General features: G+C 38.8%; 1 protein-coding gene across 4 annotated transcripts; it reads left to right on the top strand.

Moving 5' to 3' along the window:
• Positions 1–602: 602 nt before the first annotated feature.
• On the top strand, positions 603–20,344 carry LOC117293041 (equilibrative nucleoside transporter 4-like). 4 transcript variants are annotated; one of them, XM_033775253.1, is made up of 9 exons: positions 603–807; positions 5,233–5,946; positions 6,602–6,740; positions 15,316–15,390; positions 16,213–16,436; positions 16,823–16,934; positions 17,757–17,944; positions 18,535–18,775; positions 19,378–20,344. In XM_033775253.1, the coding sequence occupies exons 2-9, from the start codon at positions 5,536–5,538 to the stop codon at positions 19,518–19,520; spliced, it is 1,533 nt and encodes a 510-aa protein (XP_033631144.1). In that variant the 5' UTR covers positions 603–807; positions 5,233–5,535; the 3' UTR covers positions 19,521–20,344. The 4 variants fall into 4 exon arrangements, with proteins under 4 accessions (XP_033631144.1, XP_033631143.1, XP_033631141.1 ...); XM_033775252.1 differs by having other exon boundaries at positions 16,823–16,943; XM_033775250.1 differs by having other exon boundaries at positions 16,823–17,024.

Genomic DNA, 20,344 nt, shown 5'->3' with positions numbered 1-20,344 from the left:
ATTCGTGGAGAATTACTTCTTTCTCGAAAACTATGGCACTTCAGAGGGAGCCGTTTCACACAGTGTTTTGTACCATCAACCTCTTCCCATTACTCATCACCAAGAAAGGTTTTATGCTAATAATTATTTTGAGTAATTACCAATAGTGTCCACTGCCTTTAACGCATTATTTTCAAGAAACGGTAGTATACAGCAGCCTGCCATACACCAATCGATCTGCGCCTCCATCCAATAGATTCCTGAAGGATTCACTTTCTTCGCATTCTCCCATTCATCCCACGACTGTTTCTTGTCGAGGCACCCCTTCCCACAATTGAAAGCACTTGCATTGACCAATATTGCAACATATTAATTAGGTCTTATGTATACATTTTTGTCAAAGTCAATGCGCTTTTGATGTTCTCACCTTTCTTTGTACTAATAAACTCTAATATTGAACTATTTTCAAAAAAAGAGTATGGAATAAAGGTCATAGTGATTTAAATTCAATTGACACATGTAGCAGCCGTCGGGTTTTCCCTGACGACAAGAAGCGAGGATCGGAGGAGAGCTGCGGGCATCCTTTCACTGAGTTCATTATCTGTGACTACACACAACACGGGGTAAGCAGCTGGTAGGATGACGTCATTTACATAACACCAACCACTGAAATGAAGTCTGATGCGGGATTTGCTTGTATTATTAATACGGAATCATTAATGAGAAATCTCGCGGGACTTCATTATTTACGCGGATGAAAGAGCATCATTTTGTTTACACAGCCTGATTTCATAATTTCTGCATCGAACGATGTTATCTGCCGATGAGGTAAGACGAATTAGTATTACTTAAAAAAATGTCATCATTTTGAAATAGCTCATTCATCCCGTTGGGATAGAAAAAATAGTTCTTCAAATGCTGTGGAAGAATGGCCGGCATCCACTTGACGGTTTGGGATTTGGAATGTTGTACTTTAATGGGGTAGGTAGATGTAGAATTAAACGGACTCCGCGGCAGTAGATTAAAGCAAGACAATTCTCTAAGAACAACTCTACCTGGCAAGATAGATACACACATGGTGTTACCGCAAACCAAATGTACATTAAACGAATGATGTGTAGATGTTTTATACATAGATACAAATAAAATACGCAGACAAATTCTAATCATTTATTGATTGCCGCAGCCTCTGAAAACTGTTTTCTTGCCAAAGCAATTGTGGCAGACAAGTCATCGGGTAGAATGGATGTAGAATTAAACGGTTGATGTGAAGAGATTATAGTGCCATATCCAGCGGAGATGGGTTCCATTGTGGATGGTTTGTAGATGAACGGGGTTGGGGGTCTCGAGTACATATCTTCCCGGGGGACCTGGATGAAATTGACGGCAGGGTTCTATTACGGGACTGGCCTCCTGACGGAAGAGCAGTGGAGATGGCTCCGTTAAAGTGTTACATGAAGGACACATTATGCAGCTGATGCGCTGTTCTGCGATCATGCTGTACCATAAACTGATAATGCCGTTTAAAGTTTGTGCACTGATTTGAAAAACTGACACGAATTTCAAATGTTCGCTTTCTCGGTGCATATTAAAGGTATGCCATTGATTGTCCTAACACTTTTTGGCTTGTCCTAAACACAAATATTTCACAGAAGTTTCAACTGGTGCAATTTTTCCAACGTCCGACCAATGCTTGGTACACGCACTCCGTAAATGGAATTCGAACCCACGACAAAGAAAACGAGAAGTAAAACGCATGCAATCAAATGGAACTTACTACTATTCTGTTTCATTTTTCAAAGCCACGAACTTCCTTTTACTATTTTTTCTCGCATTCTCCAGAACACGGTAAGAGCACACTGACCGAAACGTCGAGCAGTTCAAACAGGCTCTTCTCAGAGCCACCACTACTCACAATAAGACATTTTACATGGTGTCACCGCAAATCTTACTTACTTGGCTTTATTTCATTGGCTGTTTCCAGACAGATTCTATTCACATTCTAAAAGTCATACTTTTATCGCCGTGGAACTTAATTAATAAAATATTTTCCTCTGGTTATTTTTATATATATACATTGTGTCTCGACCGTCAAAGTCTAAGCTTCGCGACACCATTGCCAGCTGCGCACTCCTTGTGACAACCTTATAGAGCAAGGAGGACATGACTTAAATGTCATGGACAATTATTGGTAATTACAAGAATTATTGTTAGCTAAGAACTTACTTCCTTACTTGGTAATGAGCAATGAAGAGCTGTTGATAGTATAACAAAACTTTGTGAGAAACGGCTTCCTCTGAAGTAACGTATAGCTTTTGAGAAAGAGGTAATTTCTCACTCCTGTGAGCCCAATTTTCCACAAAGTGTTTATTCCGTGCATAGAGAAAGGACCTGCTCTATATGTTCTTAAGCATGATGGGATACACCAAGTGAGAATACCGGTCTTTGACAACTATACCAACCGTGTTCAGTGAGTGCCTTTAAATCACACTACGATGGCAGCCAACAATCATCTGTCCTTTGTGAATTTTAATGAAACACTAATTATATTAAACTGGAGCGACGGCAGCCAACCCTTTCATGCATTCACGAAGCCCATTGTGGTTTGAACTGACTGTTAATCTCCCTTGGTTGATCCAGGACAAAGGCATAGTCTCTTTCCTATAGGACAAAAATTAACCCAATTCAATTCAATTCAATTCAATTCAATTCAATTCATTCTTAATGGTCCTACCATAGACGAAAATTACTTTGCATACATGCAATACACGAAATATTTACACACATTCATAATAATAAGTAATGTTTGAAACTTTGCATGGTGGGGAGAAATAAGAAGAAACTATAATTATTATTATTAAACTTGCGGGTTCAACTATATGTAAATCTCTTAGGGCGAGTGTTGGCTCTGAAAAGAGCCGGTTGGGTCTTGACGTATTCTCTGCTCGCGAAGACTATTTATTTATAGTTTCTTCTTTAATATCCATAATAATATGATACTTCTGAAAATAAATTAAATGAGTTAAACAATAAACCACAAAATAAACAACAACGAATCGAATGAACCAATTGAACAACGGCTTCAGTTTAAACAAATTCAGTTTATCACAATTTCAACGGACAATTAATAGAAACCAGTCGATTGGTTTATTTTTTATAGCATTTTTATGCCAGGAAGGATGTTCAGAACTCTTTAACATTGCTGTCCCTGTATGAGTAATGCTATGTCAATAGCAAAATTTAGCCAGCATATTATTCTGTTAAAGGCAGTGGACACTATTGGTAATTACTCCAAATAATTATTAGCATAAAACCTTATTTGGTAACTAGTTATAGGGAGCTGTTGTTGATAGTATAAAACAATGTGAGAAATGGCTACCTCTGAAGTAACATAGTTTTCGAGAAAGAAGTGAATTTCTACAAATTTGATTTCGAGACCTCAGATTTAGAATTTGAGGTCTTAAAATCAAGCATCTGAAAGCACACAACTTTGTGTGACAAGGGTGTTTTTTTTTTATTATTATCTCGAAACTTCGACGACAGCTTGAGCTAAAATTTTCACAGGTTTGTTATTTTATGCATATGTTGAACTACACCAAATGATAAAACTGGTCTTTGACAATTACCAATAGTGTCCAGTGTCTTTAAACATTATTTACTTCAATGTTAGTCACAGAGCAGATAAAAGAGAGACGAAGTGCATCTTTCACAAACCCATTAGTGCTGGTTTTCTTTGGGGTTTTTCCTGTGCATTGTTTTTTTTTCTTTTCTTTCTTTTACATACTTGTCACTAATTAATTAATTAAGTATTTCAATCTTCAGACTTCACATTATTTCGAATCATTGAATTAGAATCAACAACTGTCATGAGCAATATATGTCGATGTTAAATTTAACCCTCGTTTATTATTTAGACTTACCCTTCATTATAGAAGTACGGACAGAAAAATTAGTTTGGAATTAACTGAACTTACTTAATTTTAAGAATGATTTGGGATATTCATGTGAATACTATATCAACACTGGTACTCAAGAAACCTTTTTTTTCTTCATCAAATCCAATTTGTATATAAATAAATGATTAAGCAAAACCTATAATCGGCGCATCAAACAAAGCATGCATTTTTCCAATGTTCAACTCGCATATTCAAGACCATACACACGCGTTGTCAAAACCTTTTAATACCATCAAACGCGTTTCTTTTTGTATTTCACTTTGCCCAATAAGCTGACATAGCATTGAATCTAACGCTAGCCCTGACAGCATGTTTTTTGCAGGTGAAATTCTGAATCGTAATAACTCATTGACATTTGGATATATGGAATTGTTTACATATGACACACACGAAGCAACTCTACAGCTATTCCATTTAAAGGCACTGGACACCTTTGGTAATTGTCAAAGACCAGTATATTCCAGCATTGCATAAAATAACAAATCTGTGAAAATTGGTCATCGAAGTTGCAAGAGAATAAGTTGAAAGAAAAAACACCCTTCGTTGCACACGTATGTGCTTTCATATGCCTAATAAGATTTCAGCCTAGAAGTATTTTATTATTTGAATGAGAGATTACCTTTTATGTTACTTCAGAGGGAGCCGTTTTTCTCAATGTTTTTTGTTATTATTATCAGCTCGTGACCAAGAAAGTGTTTATGGTAACAAATATTTTGAGTAATTACCAATAGTGTCCAGTGCCTTTAATAGACAGGTCCCCAATCTAGCGCCTATAGTTGTATTATATCTGGCGGTTCAATTAATTGGTTAACCAGTCCGGAAATTAAAACCGTGCATTGAATAGGCTATACCTTTACCGTTTTAAAGAGAAGGGCATTATTATAATTTTGTGAGAGTTTATTATATTTGGCTTATGAAGACGTTGCCAAATCACCCCCTATAGTTAAAACAAATGTTAATCTGAAAAACCTGTTAAATTTGGCTTGTCACATTTTAGTAGAAGAAGAACAACAAATTCTTTAACCCTTAGTTTTATTTTAGTGTCTCGGGCAAAACTATTTCAAGAGAAGTTTTCCATCATGACTGTCTTTAAAATAAAGTTATGTGCACATCTCTGCACATTGACATTTTCAAGCTTTTTAATCATTTGTATGTGAACATTTATATTTTCAAGCTTAGAGCTCATCAATTTAGTTAAGCGCCTAAATTTAACTAAACAAACCATTTATATTCAAATGTTCAGCCTTTTCCTTATCTTGTTTTCGGCTGTTTCAATTCCTCTTTGCTTTTGTTTCAGAGATCACAAAAGTGAGTTCTACATGGATACCTTCTAATTGATGACCTCAATTTAAGAGTCATTTATTCATTACTTTCTTGCTATTGTTCGTCTCGAGCGAGGCCGATTGCTATTCATCATCAGAGGAAACGCAATACGTTCATCTTTGCTTCCAGTCGTTTCATTAAACTGCAGCCTGTAATCAGTGAGATGATGGGAAACTTAAACGGCCTGAGCTAGAGACTAATCAAGCTAGGATTTCATCTGAATGTATGGATAAATAAAACAGTGGTTATATAAACTACGAGACGGCCTATAAACAGGATGGCTCAGGTAGACGATACCGTCTTCTGCAACCACGACACGGCGGATCTAATCTCACCACCGACACCAGACGACGCCCACCGTGACAACAACGACGAAGACACCGTGATTGCTCCTCTTCCTCCCACCGTAGAAATCTCATCCGAAGACAGCACAGACCCAATGGCGTCTTCGTCGATACGTATCGTCGAGCCTCGGGATCGAGGTAATATCATCTACATATCCCTTTTGATGGCTGGGATCGGCTTCTTGCTTCCTTACAATAGTTTCATCACAGCTGTGGACTATTTTCTGGACAAGTACCCAGGCAGTACTATTGTCTTTGATATGAGCCTAACCTACATTGTTGTGGCTTTTGTGGCAGTCATATTAAACAACGCTCTGGTGGAGAGTTTTTCTTTACATGTTCGGGTAAGTTTGATTCATAATTTGCTGATAAAGGTAGTTACTTATGCTTCACTTTTGACAAAAGATATCAAATAAAATTATCTTTGTTTCGAAGAAACTCCAATCAAAGCTTCTTTCATGGGCAGAACGGCAAACAGTTTGAACTTAGGACATATGTGTAGAAAGGGTACATTTTTTACGTTCTCTGGTACAATTGGATTTTCGTTAAAGTTTGCAGGCGCTATCGTTCTAACACAACACCTTGACAGATTAAACAACATACAATGAGAGAAATTTCAACAAAGATGATGAACGCACAATAATAGTCATCAAAAACGCTTTTTAGACCCTATTCCTGCCCATGAATGAGTCTTCCTTTATCTTGAAAGATGTGATTTTGCAATCACGAAAGAAATATATAGAGCCCCATTACTGCCAGGGGCCAATTTCATAGAGCTGCTTGCTTAAGCACTAAAATAGCTCGCTTATTTTACACATGTTACTGGCCAAAATTATGTTTACTTATAGCATAACAATTGAGTAGAGTCTCGGCCGGTAATCTGATTTTACTAAGGAAGGATTGCGATCAGACCATACGACCTTCAGAGGTTTCAACACCAAACTGGGGCTCAATTTGTCATCAAAATATTAATAATAAATGTTTCATTTGACTTTGCAGGTGACCTTTGGGTATATTGTAGCTCTTTTAGCACTCTCTTTCGTAGCGATCTTAGAAGTTGGTTTGGAGATATTCTCAGCAGGAACCAGTTATTTCGTCATCTTGGCTGCAGTCGCTACGGTGTCCCTTGGGTGCACGGGTAAGTATTTATTATGTTATAGTTCCTGACATTTTCACTGTGCCTTTGGAAGTGAGATTTTAAGGAATTATTTGCAATTTACATGTAAAGGTTACAAAACAGTCAGTCAACATCTTTCGGTTACATCCTGAGCTGCACAAAAATATCTGTTGATATCCGAACAAAATGGATTATTACAATTTGGTCGAAATAGTCACTCTAGAATTCACTCTAATTGTACACAGTTTGTATCTGGCCATCAGAAGAAGTGACTGCTAAGTCCGCCATGCAACAACAAAAACATACAAATAGCAATGTTTTTGGATGTTCTATGACCAATTGGGAATCCGCAAACGGGTTGAAAGTGACTGACGTCATGCTATACGCAGTGCCTTGCTTACAGAAGAACCGGTGGTAACTATGTATTACTAGGTTAAGTACATACTTCTTAGAGTTACGTCTGCAGTACTATGGTAAACAGTATATTGCTCATCAAACCAGTTGCCTCTTAAGTCTGACACGTCTGAGAGCAGTGTTGAGAGTATGTGTTTAGGCGATAACAAACACTGTCTTTTGTACAAATAAATATACTGCGTCTCTCGTCGACGATCAAACTCTCACACCTATAAAGGCACTGGACACTATTGGTAATTACTCAAAACATTTTTATGCAGAAAAACTCATTTGGTAATTAATGGAGAGCTGTTGATAGTATAATACAAAAGTCTTTGAAAAAAGAGGTAAATTGTCACTTTTAATATTAAAAGATTAAAGGCCTGAACACACATTTGTGCAACAATGGAGTTGTTTCTTTCATTTTTCTTTTGCAATTCGATGACCAACTGAGTCGAAATTTTTACAGATTTGTTATTTTATGCATATGTCGAGATACACCAAATGAGGGCCAACTGGTTTATGACAATTACCAAAGGTGTCCGGTGCCTTTAAAGACGAACACCATGCCTTGTCAAAAGAAACCTCCTTTTTCTGAATTGTGGAATTGCTCTAATTAGAGATCATCCATACACGACGTTTCCTTAAAGACAGTGGACACTATTGGTAATTGTCAAAGACTAGCCTTCACAGTTGGTGTGTCTCAACATATGCATAAAATAACAAACCTGTGAAAATTTGAGCTCAATCGGTCATCGAAGTTGCGAGATAATAAGGAAAGAAAAAACCCTTGCAACACGAAGTTGTATGCGTTTGGATGGTTGATTTCGAGACCTCAAGTTCTAAACTTGAGGTCTCGAAATCAAATTCGTGGATTATTACTTCTTTCTCGAAAACTATGGCACTGCAGAGGGAGCCGTTTCTCACAATGTTTTATACCATCAACCTCTCCCCATTACTCGTCACAAAGAAAGGTTTTATGCCAATAATTATTTTGAGTAACTACCAATAGTGTCCACTGCCTTTAATTAAACATAAAGATACATCCTTTGAGAATGCTGGTCTTTGACAATTACTAAAGGTGTCCAGTACATTTAAACAAATGTGTGCAACAAAATTGTGGGTTAACTCAATGTATAATTTATTTGATCACCCTTTAACTCCAGCCGACTATATAAAGATGGATTAACAACATTACCCGAGGCGAATGTTAAAATGAACCAAACAGTTTAAAATTCAAAACCTAACTTCAGCAAAGAACGGCTGTCATGATGGAATACCGATCGGCACTCACTGGCTACTAAAAAGTATTGCAAAAACATGCATTACCAATTCAGTTTGATAAACATAATGCAATCCTCTTGCATATTAACCTGACAACACCAGGTGCATCGGGGTTTTTCCAACTCCCTATATAAACCGGAGCAACAAATAAGTACTTTTTTTGCATTTAGTTACACTCCGACAGGATTCAGGCCGCATGAACTCCTTCTTTTAACTCACTTAAACGAAGACCTTTCTCAATCCTCGCGGAACAAAAAATCAGCGGTGCAAATTAAATTGCCCTGGGGGTCAAAAAGAAACCCTGAATAGATAGACGAGGTTAACATTATACCACGAACATACAGGCCAAAAAGTCTATGCCGGGGATATGAAACGTCTATCGGATGGGGATATTGATTAGAATGAGATTTCTATTTCCTTGCTCGGTGATGAGGCGAAATGCTTGGAGGCGAGGGAGAGAGGTAGTTTTTTTGCTCTTATATCTGCTAAATTGCACGTATCTTTTCACTTTCTCACACGTGGTGTGGCTTTGCTAATGTTCTATGCAGTCAAGATCTCCTCTTTTCATTTAATTTCCACCTTTACAATTGATATATCTTCTTTCAGCTTCGGGGGATATCAAAGACAAAGCGATGGCCATAACCCGATTGGCTTAATATCGTTTTAAAGGCAGCTTCCCCAACAGTGTTAAGAAATATTTGTTCTCCACGTTATATGCATTCTCCACATAAAACAAATCAAGTGGGCAACCACTGGGGTCGATTTCACAAAAAGTTAGGACTATACACATTGCATGGATAGTCCTAAGTTCGGACGAGTTACTGGTCCTAACTCGAGATAAGACTAGTCCTAACTCTTTGTGAAATCCACCCCTGTTCACACAAGTAAAACATACCAGTAATGTAATTTAAAACAAGCAGAAACTGAAATAATCTAAATAATATTGTTAGAATAGAGAAATAGCTACACTGTACACTAATCTTAACTATTAACATGTTGATTTTATTAGGACAGCGTATTGTACACCACAAGGTGACACTCATGGCGCGTGAGAGAGTATATGACTGAACAATAATGTCAATAAGAAAATACAAGAATATAACCCCAAACACCCCCCGCCACTGATGCAAGACAAATTTCATCTTCTTCATCAAGTATTTTTCGCTCTATAAGAATAACTCCCTGGGGCAGAGTTTTCACTCGTGAGGATATATAATGATGCGATTCGAGACAAACCATCATTTGGGAATTGCATTTAGATACTGCTCGGCCCGGAAACTCGGTGTATAGTGGCCTTCTAAGCTACAATTTGGATTTGATTATTTTACACTTATAAAACCAGATTGGAATATATTGTGTCTTATAATCATTTGTATATGGGGGTGGGGTGGTTGAATGATACCTTAATTAATACTGACTTTAAGAAAGTATGACTGTTGTTAGTACTTTATCTCAATGAGGACACAATGTCACATCGGTATGCTGCAATTTGGACCAGATTATACAGTTATTATAGATACAGATTGGAATATATTTAACTGTGTCGTAACAATTATTTGTATTTGGGGTGGGTGGTTGAACTTGTACGTTAATAATAACCCATTGAACTATAACGAACATATAGGATTGGTTGTTAGTACTTTATAGCTCAATGAGGACAAAAATCACACCGGTATTGCTACAATTCGGATCCGATTCGGTACATATTGGAATTAACTGTGTCTTAACAATTAGTAATATATTTAAATGATGGGTGGTTGAATGGTACATTAAGATTATAACCGTTCGACCTAAAGAAAGTAGGATTGGTAGTTTATTTTATTTTGAAGCTCAATGAGGACAAAGGTCACACCGGTATCACAACTCCAGACAAAAATTATAATATTATGTCACATAATTACGAAGAAATATTATTTGAAGACACCAATATAATCATTGTTGCTTTTTTCGGTTGCTTCAACAATAACAAGAACAACAGCAATAACACCAGCAGCGGCAGAAGTAGCAGCAGCAACAACAGCAACATCAACATGCTTCAAGCACACGATTTAAACGAAATATTGCAAAATGTAATCTCTTTGGCGTTGATTCGATGGCCAGCTGAAATAACTGATATCGCTGATATTTCAAACATGGCATTTCGTTTATCGAATCAACCACGAGTTAAATTGGATTAACTGTTTTTAAGTACATCAGCACAGTCCACGTTTCTCATCTGCTTATGGTGACACTTTTAAAACTAAAACCGTATCAAAGACGTATTATGCAAGTCATTAGCTGTTCCGACCGTCCGTCGGAACAGGTATTGTTTTCGTCTAGATTGTTATTGTTTTTATTATTATTATTCTTTGTTTCTCCCTAAATCCCATAGTGTTTGTACACGTTTTTGCGGCAGCCTAATCTCCTAAACCATAATACGAAAGAGTGAGTTTATTATACCAATATGAAGCTTAGAACATAAGCTTAATTCTTATCGTAACAAATGTTAAAATTGTTAATTAATAAGCCTTAATTAAGCTTATGAATATGGTGTCGTGATGTCGGCATCTTTATATTTGTTTTTGAAAAATGCCAACTTGTAACTAATTAACCACATGACCCTCATTTGCATATTAAATTAAAAATTCTTTGCAGCACCATATCTCAAAAAGTACACGGCCGATTTTAAGTCTGTTTGTAGCTAAAGACTGTTTGGGGATTGGAGATTAATTTTGAAAAACCGTGACCTCAAGTTGACCCCTACTTCCGGGTCGACCGGAAGTGGGCCCATGTCTCAAGAAGTACAAAGCCAATGTTCAAACTTCATTCATAGACTCGAAGGCAATAAATATTAACTTTGGAAAGATTCTTTGGGCAATGAAGCACATAATCCAAGCAAAACAACAGCTTCGTGTTTGTTCACAAACACTTAATGTCTAGTTTACGGTTGGTTTTTATGAGGGTTTTTTAAAAGAGACTAAGCAGTTTATTTATTGACAAAACAATTTGTTTAAATGGAATACAACTTGATAACACGCCATATTCATCCATAACTAAATTTAACAGCACTTTGTCGATACATCTTTCTGAATTCAATTTGGCTGACCCACTTTACACTTCGTAAACATTCTGTCTGTAACCTCATTATCAATCCAATCAGTTTGTGATGTGGGCGCCAGGAGTATCAATTATTGTGACATACACTTTTAGTGTTTTATAAATGCACACCAACGTCATTTTATCCTCGATAGCTTTTAATCGAGTTGATTTCATCAAGAGATTTGAATATCTGACACCTTGTCTAACCTTCACCCTGGGAGATTCTCCGACGGTTATAGGCCTTATTATCATGCTTTCGTGACTTCCTTAAGGAGACGTTGCCTTGGATCGGACGAGTTGGTCTATGAAAAGCGATTGTAACCGTATCTTATAAAATTCGTTCCTATGGTTCGAAAGATGTTTTAAAAGTATGCATACAATGATCCATCCAAGTATGCCTCAAGCTTGCGTGGTTTTCCTCTTATTTTCCGAACTAACTAACACGGTCCGCCATTTTGTGTAGTCAAAAATCTGACTGTATGGCGTGCCATGTACAAGGAAAACCATGCAATATTGAGGCGTGTTTGTGTGGATCATCAATTATATTATAATACTTTTGAAATAACTTTATAACCATATGCATAACAAACGGTTTCAAACGCTTTTCATAATAGAGCGACGCTTCCGATCCAAGGCAATAATATCCCTTTAAGGATGACGTCTTGTGCAAAGCCTAGACGGCACTTTGATTGATAACCCTGACATGTATTGCAATTATGGGTTTGAAGTCGCGGCAGTGCTGCTAGTCGTAATTCGTGTCGTCCTCTGGGACCGGATCAAACATTTAATTTGGCGGGTTTGAAACAGGATGTTTCTATTTGCTGTACAAAAGGGTACGTCAACATCAAGACGTATCGAAGTACATACGCGCACGATGCACCATGTTATTATGCATCTAATAGAACATAAAGGGAAGAAGCAGTGGTTTCAAGAAGGTAGGGTTTCATTCCCTCCTGAAGTTGCATGACCATCCAACCTGGATCATGTATTTTGCCAGAGGGTGCTTTTACGTTTATTTTTGGTTATTCCAGATTGTTGCCATCAAAATAAGCAACAATAGTTTTCAGTGTCTTTTGACATGTTGTTTTATCTATGTCTTACTTTCATGGTATTTGCTCTAGTGTGTTCGACAAGGATGTCTGAGCTTGAAACCATGCTTTCGACTTCTCACCCAACTATCTCTTGCTGTGCTTAGATGTAGGTCGGATATCCTTCCAGACAGCTTTATTCCATGTACATGTACTGCATGTCTTTTGAACCCCTTGCTTGGTGCATGGTTCCCCCATACTACAAATTAAACTGTTTTAAGAGGAGTATCACTTTATAATCTAAGCTCCCATTGAGTTCTATGTTTTCTTTTGAAAGCCCCTTCTAAGAGTGGGTCCTTTAGCCTGGTTTGTGGTGAGCTGCTTGAACAAAATTTTAGACGGAAATACTTGGTGACTGGTGCTTGTACTCCATATAGGGGGTGAATCTTATAGATTGGAACTATTTTGTTTTAGTTGTTTTACACTATCTGTGTTGAATTCAAGTGTTGAATCCAACTTTATAGTGGTTAAAATACAACACTTTTATTGTTTTAAAGTGTACCTTTAAGTTGACATCAATAAAGTTGACAAATATGGCTCTGTCTTACGAGGCCAGTAAAAAGTGGATACACAATCACAATCCAATGTAGGCCTATAATTCTGAAGGTGAGGTGACATAACATACGATTTTTATGTAAATAACATACGATTTTACCGGTGTTGGTTCATTTTTATGGCAAGAAAATTAGGCGGCCATTTTGCGCGTTCGCCATCTTTGTATCGTGACGTCATTCATTTTCTTGGAGTATTATCTCAGGGAGGTTTGCTAGCCATTTCGTGTACTTACGGTTAGCAGCGCTAAAAGCACAACATCGGCCGTAGAACAGCAGCTCTATGAAATGGGGCCCGGTATGACTGCTTGAGGAATGTACCGAGGGACTTTCAATCCACTTAACGTCCGGGTTAAAAGCAATTTGGTTTCCACGCAAAAGTGAAAAGGCTCGGGTTGTGACAAGAAATCGAGAAGCATGGCACTGGAATATTTGATAGTTCCTTTTAGCAACATGAGCGGTCATGCGAGTCTTTAAACATTATTTTTGTTGCCACAAGCTGTTGGTGATTTTTATTAAGCTGAGCTGCCCGGGCGGAGATTTTTTTTTACGCTGTGTTTTTTTTTTTTTTCGTTAGAGATTATAAAATCACCGATTCGTCGGATAGGAAAAAATATCGCGAGCTAAAAGGAAAGCTTCATCATTGTTGTTGAAGATGAGCATATATGCTGTTCGAAACGTCGATACCACAACGGCTCTCAGAGGCCAACACTCTTTCACATGAAAAGATCTACACATAGTTGTACCTGCAACTGTATTTAAACATATGATTTGTGGCATTGCATGGTGAGGTATCAATATTTATTTGTGTGGTTTTTTTTGCGGTATACCACCATGTGTTAATAATGAGCCAATTTCCTTCTGCATATACCCATTTTTCTTAGAGCTACACCAAATACATAAGTAAACATCCCTTGTTGATTCTGGTGTTCTGCTGTTTCCATTGGGCAGAGATGTTATGTCATTTGATACAGTGAGTTTCATGACAGCATATCTGTAATAAAATGGCGGCGTAGTATACATTGATACCTCGGGGAACGCATCATGCACAAATCGGTTGTCTTAATATCATGTAACTCGTGTATGTTTCCCTCAATGAAATTGCTGCGGGATTGTTGACTACTTTGTATACACCGTTGGTCATAGGGGAAGATGATACACTATAATTGTATGATCGCGAAGCTTAAGTGAAATAGAGAGGCCTACCGTGTGCGAGATTGCGTATTCGTTCCTTTTTTAAAGTAAAAAGGAATATAATATGCATTCCCTTTTACTTTAGTAGTTTATGAGAACAAAATCAATGACATGCAATGGCCAGTGTTCCATTCTGTTCACAAGTGTTGTGGGTGTATAACGGGGCGTCTCAAAAATTGACCCGGAGAAACGTTCTCTTTTTGGATCGGTTGAGTGTTCCACTTGGCGTCTGGACCCAACTTCACGGCTCTGCTTTCCTGCCGAATTCTGCGCCGGTGTGGCGGTTTCAGTCTTCCGCCGTGTTCAGTTTTCCGGGTGACGTAGCCGGACATTTCACCACGTTGTTGGAACGGTTTAAGCTTTCCGGCGTGTTCAGTTTTCCGGGTGACGTAGCCAGACAAAAATACTGAGCCGCGAGTACCCTGGCGAGTACTGTAGTTCTCTCAGTGACCCCAAATTGTTTATTATTACGATTCTCTTCTGTTTAGTCACATTCTCTTGCCCCATCTTTACACGTATTCATGCGTACAGCTGTAAGCAGGTCACACTGCTTGTGCCACACCAAATTCTCTCATACGATTCTTTTGCTTGCTGTGCGCAGGCATCGCATGACGTAATGTTACCGTATTTGGTCATTCGGAAAACTGAACACGGCGGAAAGTTGAAACCGCCACACCGGTGATCCCCATTCTCCGCTTGCACGGCAGGCAAGTCCGTGAAATGCGCTTTGACGTAAGCGCAAAATTCCCTGCATCCGCAAGCGCCGATTGTTTGCTTATACGATAACAAGCAGAGCCGTGAAATTGGGCCCAGATATAAACTGCCGGAGCTTTCCGTTGGATCGTTCAAACTGCCAACGCGTAATAATCTCTTATGTAGAAACGTTCGTGAGGCAATCGTCTAAATATTGTGAAAACAAGCCTGTGACACTATGGACATAATTAAAAAAATAAAAAATAAATAAAAAGGGATTAATGTCGTGTTTTTTCCTGATTTGGTTTCTTTCAGTGCAGCAGTCAAGTTTCTATGGCTACGCCGGAATGCTACCAAGAAGATTCACCCAGGCAGTCATGACAGGCGAAAGTAAGAATATCAGTTTCTTGTTCTTCATGTCAATTGAAAGTCTCTTCTCTCTTTCTCGCATTCTCTCTTGGGGAAGTGCGATACCAGCATTTCTACATCTACTTTTCTGCCAGTATTTGGAGAACAAAAATGAGGAAACCTCACTTTTAAGCGGACCCAACATGCAGAAATAATATTCGTAATTAGTTCTGTGTGTTACAGAAGAGGTTCGTTAACCAAATGTTCTTTTCAGAACCAACACTACTCAAAAAGAGATATCCACATGGTGTTAATACCACAAACCTCTCTTTAGTAAATTAAAATGTAGCCAATGTTCAACTGTGTCATAACGTATGCTGCATGGTGTTACTCATTTAGGGGTTACAAATGTCTCTTCGCCATCTTCCCTAGTGGTTAAGAGCACCGGACTCAAACTCTGGTGTTTGTGATCAGCTGAGTGTGGGTTCTAGTCCGGGTCTTGACACCTGTGCCCTTAAGCAAGATAATTAACTATGTTGGTACGTCCTCCGGATGGGACGTAAAGCCGTTGGTTCCGTGTGTTGTGTAACGTATGTAACGCATGTTAAAGAACCAAATGCACTTATAGCAAAGATAAGGGACTCGCCCCAGTGTTCCTGGTATGATCGGCAGCATATTGCGCCACAACACCTTGTAAAACACTACATGTCGCTAAGTAAAGGGAGTAGATCTCACACTTCAAACGTTGTTCCACATATCTTGCAGGAAAATACTGAATACTGAATGCTGAAGCGCTATGAGCGTCACTGAGTGACGGATATGAGTGCTTTAATAAGAAGCCATTATTTTTATCTACTTCTACAGGTGCAGCTGGTCTCATCACATCCATCAACCGTATCGTCACCAAGCTCCTGGTTCACGACGAAAAGATCAACACATTAACATTCTTCGTGCTCTCAGCCATCATGGTCCTAGTGTGTTTAGTGACGTACCACCTGGCAAGGAAGACGGACTTTGTCCGGTACTACATGGTAGCGTGTACACGGGATGGCTATGATGAACACCCACAGCTCAATCAGTATGATCGGGTAGGCAGACACTCTAACTTTAACCAATATTATTCAAATATATACTCTTGAGGGCGCCCTACACCTTTTTTTGTTTTAAATAAGTGAGTACAAAACTTTAGTCTGGCAAAATACACCTGAGGTGTCCTTTTAATTTTTGTTAAGAATACGTTTGCTTAGTTTGTTTTACCAATGGCGAAATAATTATTAACTTACTTAAAGCATAATCTGTAATGTATTTTTTTAACTTCATGGTGCAAACAAACAAACGCCCCAGCCACTAAAACAAATGAGGGATTATGTCAATATAGAATATAAAATAACCTACAATACAATGACAGTAGTCACAATGAACAACCCGCAAGCTGAATGAAAATGGATGACCTGTGTTGTCTTTTCCCCCACAGCTAACGAATGAAAATGACGAAGTACCGACTGAGAACATGGGTGACAATCATTCGCCCATGGATACCAACATCCAACAAGGCTCGGGAGGAAGAAATAGAGCGCCACCAATCGGTGTGTTTGGTGAGGAGAACAGCTTTGAGATAGAATTTCCCGTGCCTAGCCAGTATGAACGGTTTCTATCAAAAGCGCGCGCTGTCAAAAGTAAGACTCAAGTTGGGAAGTCATGTTTGGTTGAGTGTTTTGAAAATTTAACCACAAGGCATGCAAATTTCAGTGTCGATTAGCGATTACTGCCAGTGACATAATTTGAGCTACCAAAGCGCCATCTGCACGTTGGTAAAACTGAAAGACTTCAAGTCTAAGTCTTACAAATCTTTAAACATGTTGTTTTCAGTATCATCTCAAATAATCTGATTATATTTTTCTGATTTTATACTTTTCCCAAAAGGAAAAATTAAGCATAAAAGCACACTGCCACATCACATCCTCAGTATTTGTAGAGTTAAGGTCACCAAAACGAAAACAGTCGCAATCTTCAACTTTCCTGTGTGTTAATAAGTGTTATTGTGGGTTTCAATTTGTTTGTGTAGTTGTCTATCATCCCAGTATGTTTTCCATGGATGGGTCACAGAGGACTGGGCGCCGCCGGGACCACGGCATTCCCTCCGTATACAAGCCCGAACGCACTGCTTCCTGGTCTTGCTGGATGGGAAGACCATTCGTTGTTGGTTGGGGCACGAGGACAACATGTATAATTGGGGGGGGGGGGGGAGACTGGGGCAAGATGGGGAAGTACTCAGAGTGGTGTGATGCCCCCCCCCCCCCTCCTCTACAGTTACGCCACACGGGAAGACCTTATCAAAGTAAATGTACGAAGTGACGACTACTTTTTGGGGAATCATAATATTACGATTTGGTTTTGCTTTTCATCAGGGGGAATCCGGAGTCGCCTTGAGATTTCCCGCACGCTGTGGCCGTACATGCTTTCCATCGCTCTCGCATACTTCGTCACACTGTGTCTGTTCCCTGGGATCGAGTCCGAGGTTGTGAGTTGCTCCCTCCGAGGTTGGATGCCCGTCATTCTGATGGCAATCTTCAATGCGACGGACTTCTGCGGAAAGGTATTTTGAACGTATAAAGCTCGAGAGCGATTAACTATTTCTGAAGCTTTCTTTTAGATGTGCTGACGTGAAATCAGTTTGAGTTTTACGTTAGCAGTGGTTCCAGACTAGACTGGTACCCTGTCTTTATCTGCAAGGATAAAGACGGCTACTTGCTTTTCAGAACCAGTGATTTCATTGGACACAATGATTTCAGTTGATATGTTTTTATTGGTCTGCACTTTCGGTCGTCTGCATGATATGAATGTAGGTGAAAGGTGATTATGGACGGGGATCGACTTAGGCTTTAGGCCACTCTCTGGTGTAATTCACGAGCCTGGAAGTGTGACGTTAGATGTTCAGGCTAGTTCCAGACTAGCCTGGACATTATGACGTCGCACCAATTCTTCAATACGCGATCCCTTACGAGTAGGCGAGTCTGGAACCAATAAGGCCATTTAATAATAACCGAAATTGAGCTATGAGATTTCTCTTTTCCTTGCAGAACAGAGAGATGCCAATCTATACATTTATGTGAATGATGATTGTTTCTAAATTCTCGCCACAATATGCCAATTTTAACCGCTATCATTGTGAAACATTTCTTGCAGATAATCGGCGCCGTACCATACAACTGGTCACCCCGTAAGCTAGTAGTGGCAGAGATGTCTCGTCTCGCCATCATCCCGCTGATGCTGCTGTGTGTAGCACCCCGAGCCAACCCGATCCTCCCCCACGAGGCCTGGTCGATGCTTCTCTCGGGAATACTCGGGATTACGAATGGATACTTCGGCAGTATCCCGATGATTATGGCACCAGCTAAGGTCACGGAGAGCAGGAAAGAATTGGCAGGTAAAAAGACGCATTCGTGTTCTGGTTCACAATGGGAAGGGGTTAAACCTGTGGTATTGATATGCTTTGGATATTAAGTTTAAATTTCATTTAAGGTATAGGTTTAATCCTTTCACATTGACCTTTCTGTATAACTATCTACGGCCCTTTTCAGTCCACCTTGAGCTTTGGTTTCGTACGTTTCATTTTTTTTTTAAGTTATTGCTCTATAATGAAGACTCACTTGGTCACTTTGTTTTTCGGCTCAGTTTTTGAGCGACTTTTTTTCCTTCACGCGGTGGCTTTTTTTATCAGCGCCCTTTTTTCAGCAGCGACTTCTTTTCGCGGCGTTTTACTTTTGTTAATTTGTGTTAATGCGAAAAAGGAAAAAACACACATCTTATTCCATATAGTTGTAACCAGGCGTCACATTATGGTCATAGTAAACAAATAGCACACCTGCAAAATAGGTTTACCACATTGAGAAAAATATTTTATTGAAATAAATGTGTGTTTTTTTTTTTTTTTAGAGTGGAGTTAAAACAAAATAATACCACTGTGCTGTTTACGGTCACAGTTTGCTTATCCGTTTCTGATTATTTGTTTGTTTTGTTTTCTATCAGGAAACATCATGACACTATCCTACAACGTTGGTCTGACAACCGGCTCTGCTACGGCATATTTACTGAACTACCTACTGGGAGCCAGTCCATCAGTGAGCTGTGTGGTTCCTGTAACCGGAAATACGTCACACTACCCACATTAACTGTAATTCTTAGTTAATAAAATCACGATACGAAAAAAATCAGCACTACAGATGGATTGCACATGACGTCAATGACCACCATTTTTTATGTAGAGCAATGGAAAAGTGCACGTGTGTGAGAGCTGCGCATTTCAAGCGCGCACATTCATCAAAGATGGCGGCCAATGCAGTATTATACTCTACTGCGCATTACAGATCGAGAAATGTCATGAAAACACTGATTAAAAAGTGTGTCATTATACTACGGTGCAAAAACTAAAATAAACATTATTGCTCCTTTTCCCAATGCAAGTAAATCACATTCTTTTACAACGTTATAATGTGTTAAAACGACACTGGTGGGGCATGTATTATGTAGATAGGAAATCATAAGCGATCGTCTCATTTTAGAGTCGTGAGATCCAATCGAATTTTGTTCCTAATGATCGAGACGTTGAGTCGTTAACCACCGGTGCTTTTCAGAGCCAACACTACTCAAAAAGAGATGTTCACCTGATGTTACCGCAAACCTTTTTGTAGTTCATTAATGTTATTGACAATACTATGTTTAATATGGAACGTTTTTAAGCATTATCTGAAACTGTAGGCAAAACATAACCGACGGGAATAAGACAGTGGTGAAAGTCAAATGTAACGAAAACATGAACATAGCAACAGAAAAACAACGTTGATCTTCAGTTTTGCTTTAACTAGCTGTGTGAACGTTTAGCAGGACAAGACACAGTTTACATCGGAACAGTCTTTCTTGAGTAAAGTGTCATAGACAGTGCGATTATTTTAAATTTATGAAGAGTTGCAATAAATTTCAACTGTAAACAAGTAAA

This window comes from Asterias rubens, chromosome 7 (assembly GCF_902459465.1).
Source record: "Asterias rubens chromosome 7, eAstRub1.3, whole genome shotgun sequence".
NCBI classification, from domain to species: Eukaryota; Metazoa; Echinodermata; class Asteroidea; order Forcipulatida; family Asteriidae; genus Asterias; species Asterias rubens.
Note: the sequence above shows the minus strand (reverse complement) of the source record. Positions and strands in the feature narration are given on the sequence as shown.

What these genes read in the sequence shown, in the direction of transcription:
- LOC117293041 (XM_033775250.1), top strand. Translation starts at nt 5,536, where the DNA reads ATGGCTCAGGTAGACGATACCGTCTTCTGCAACCACGACACGGCGGAT. An exon ending in AGCTCAATCAGTATGATCGG is followed by an intron (nt 16,437 to 16,822) that starts GTAGGCAGACAC and finishes TTTCCCCCACAG; the next exon opens with CTAACGAATGAAAATGACGA. An exon ending in AAAAGCGCGCGCTGTCAAAA is followed by an intron (nt 17,025 to 17,756) that starts GTAAGACTCAAG and finishes GCTTTTCATCAG; the next exon opens with GGGGAATCCGGAGTCGCCTT.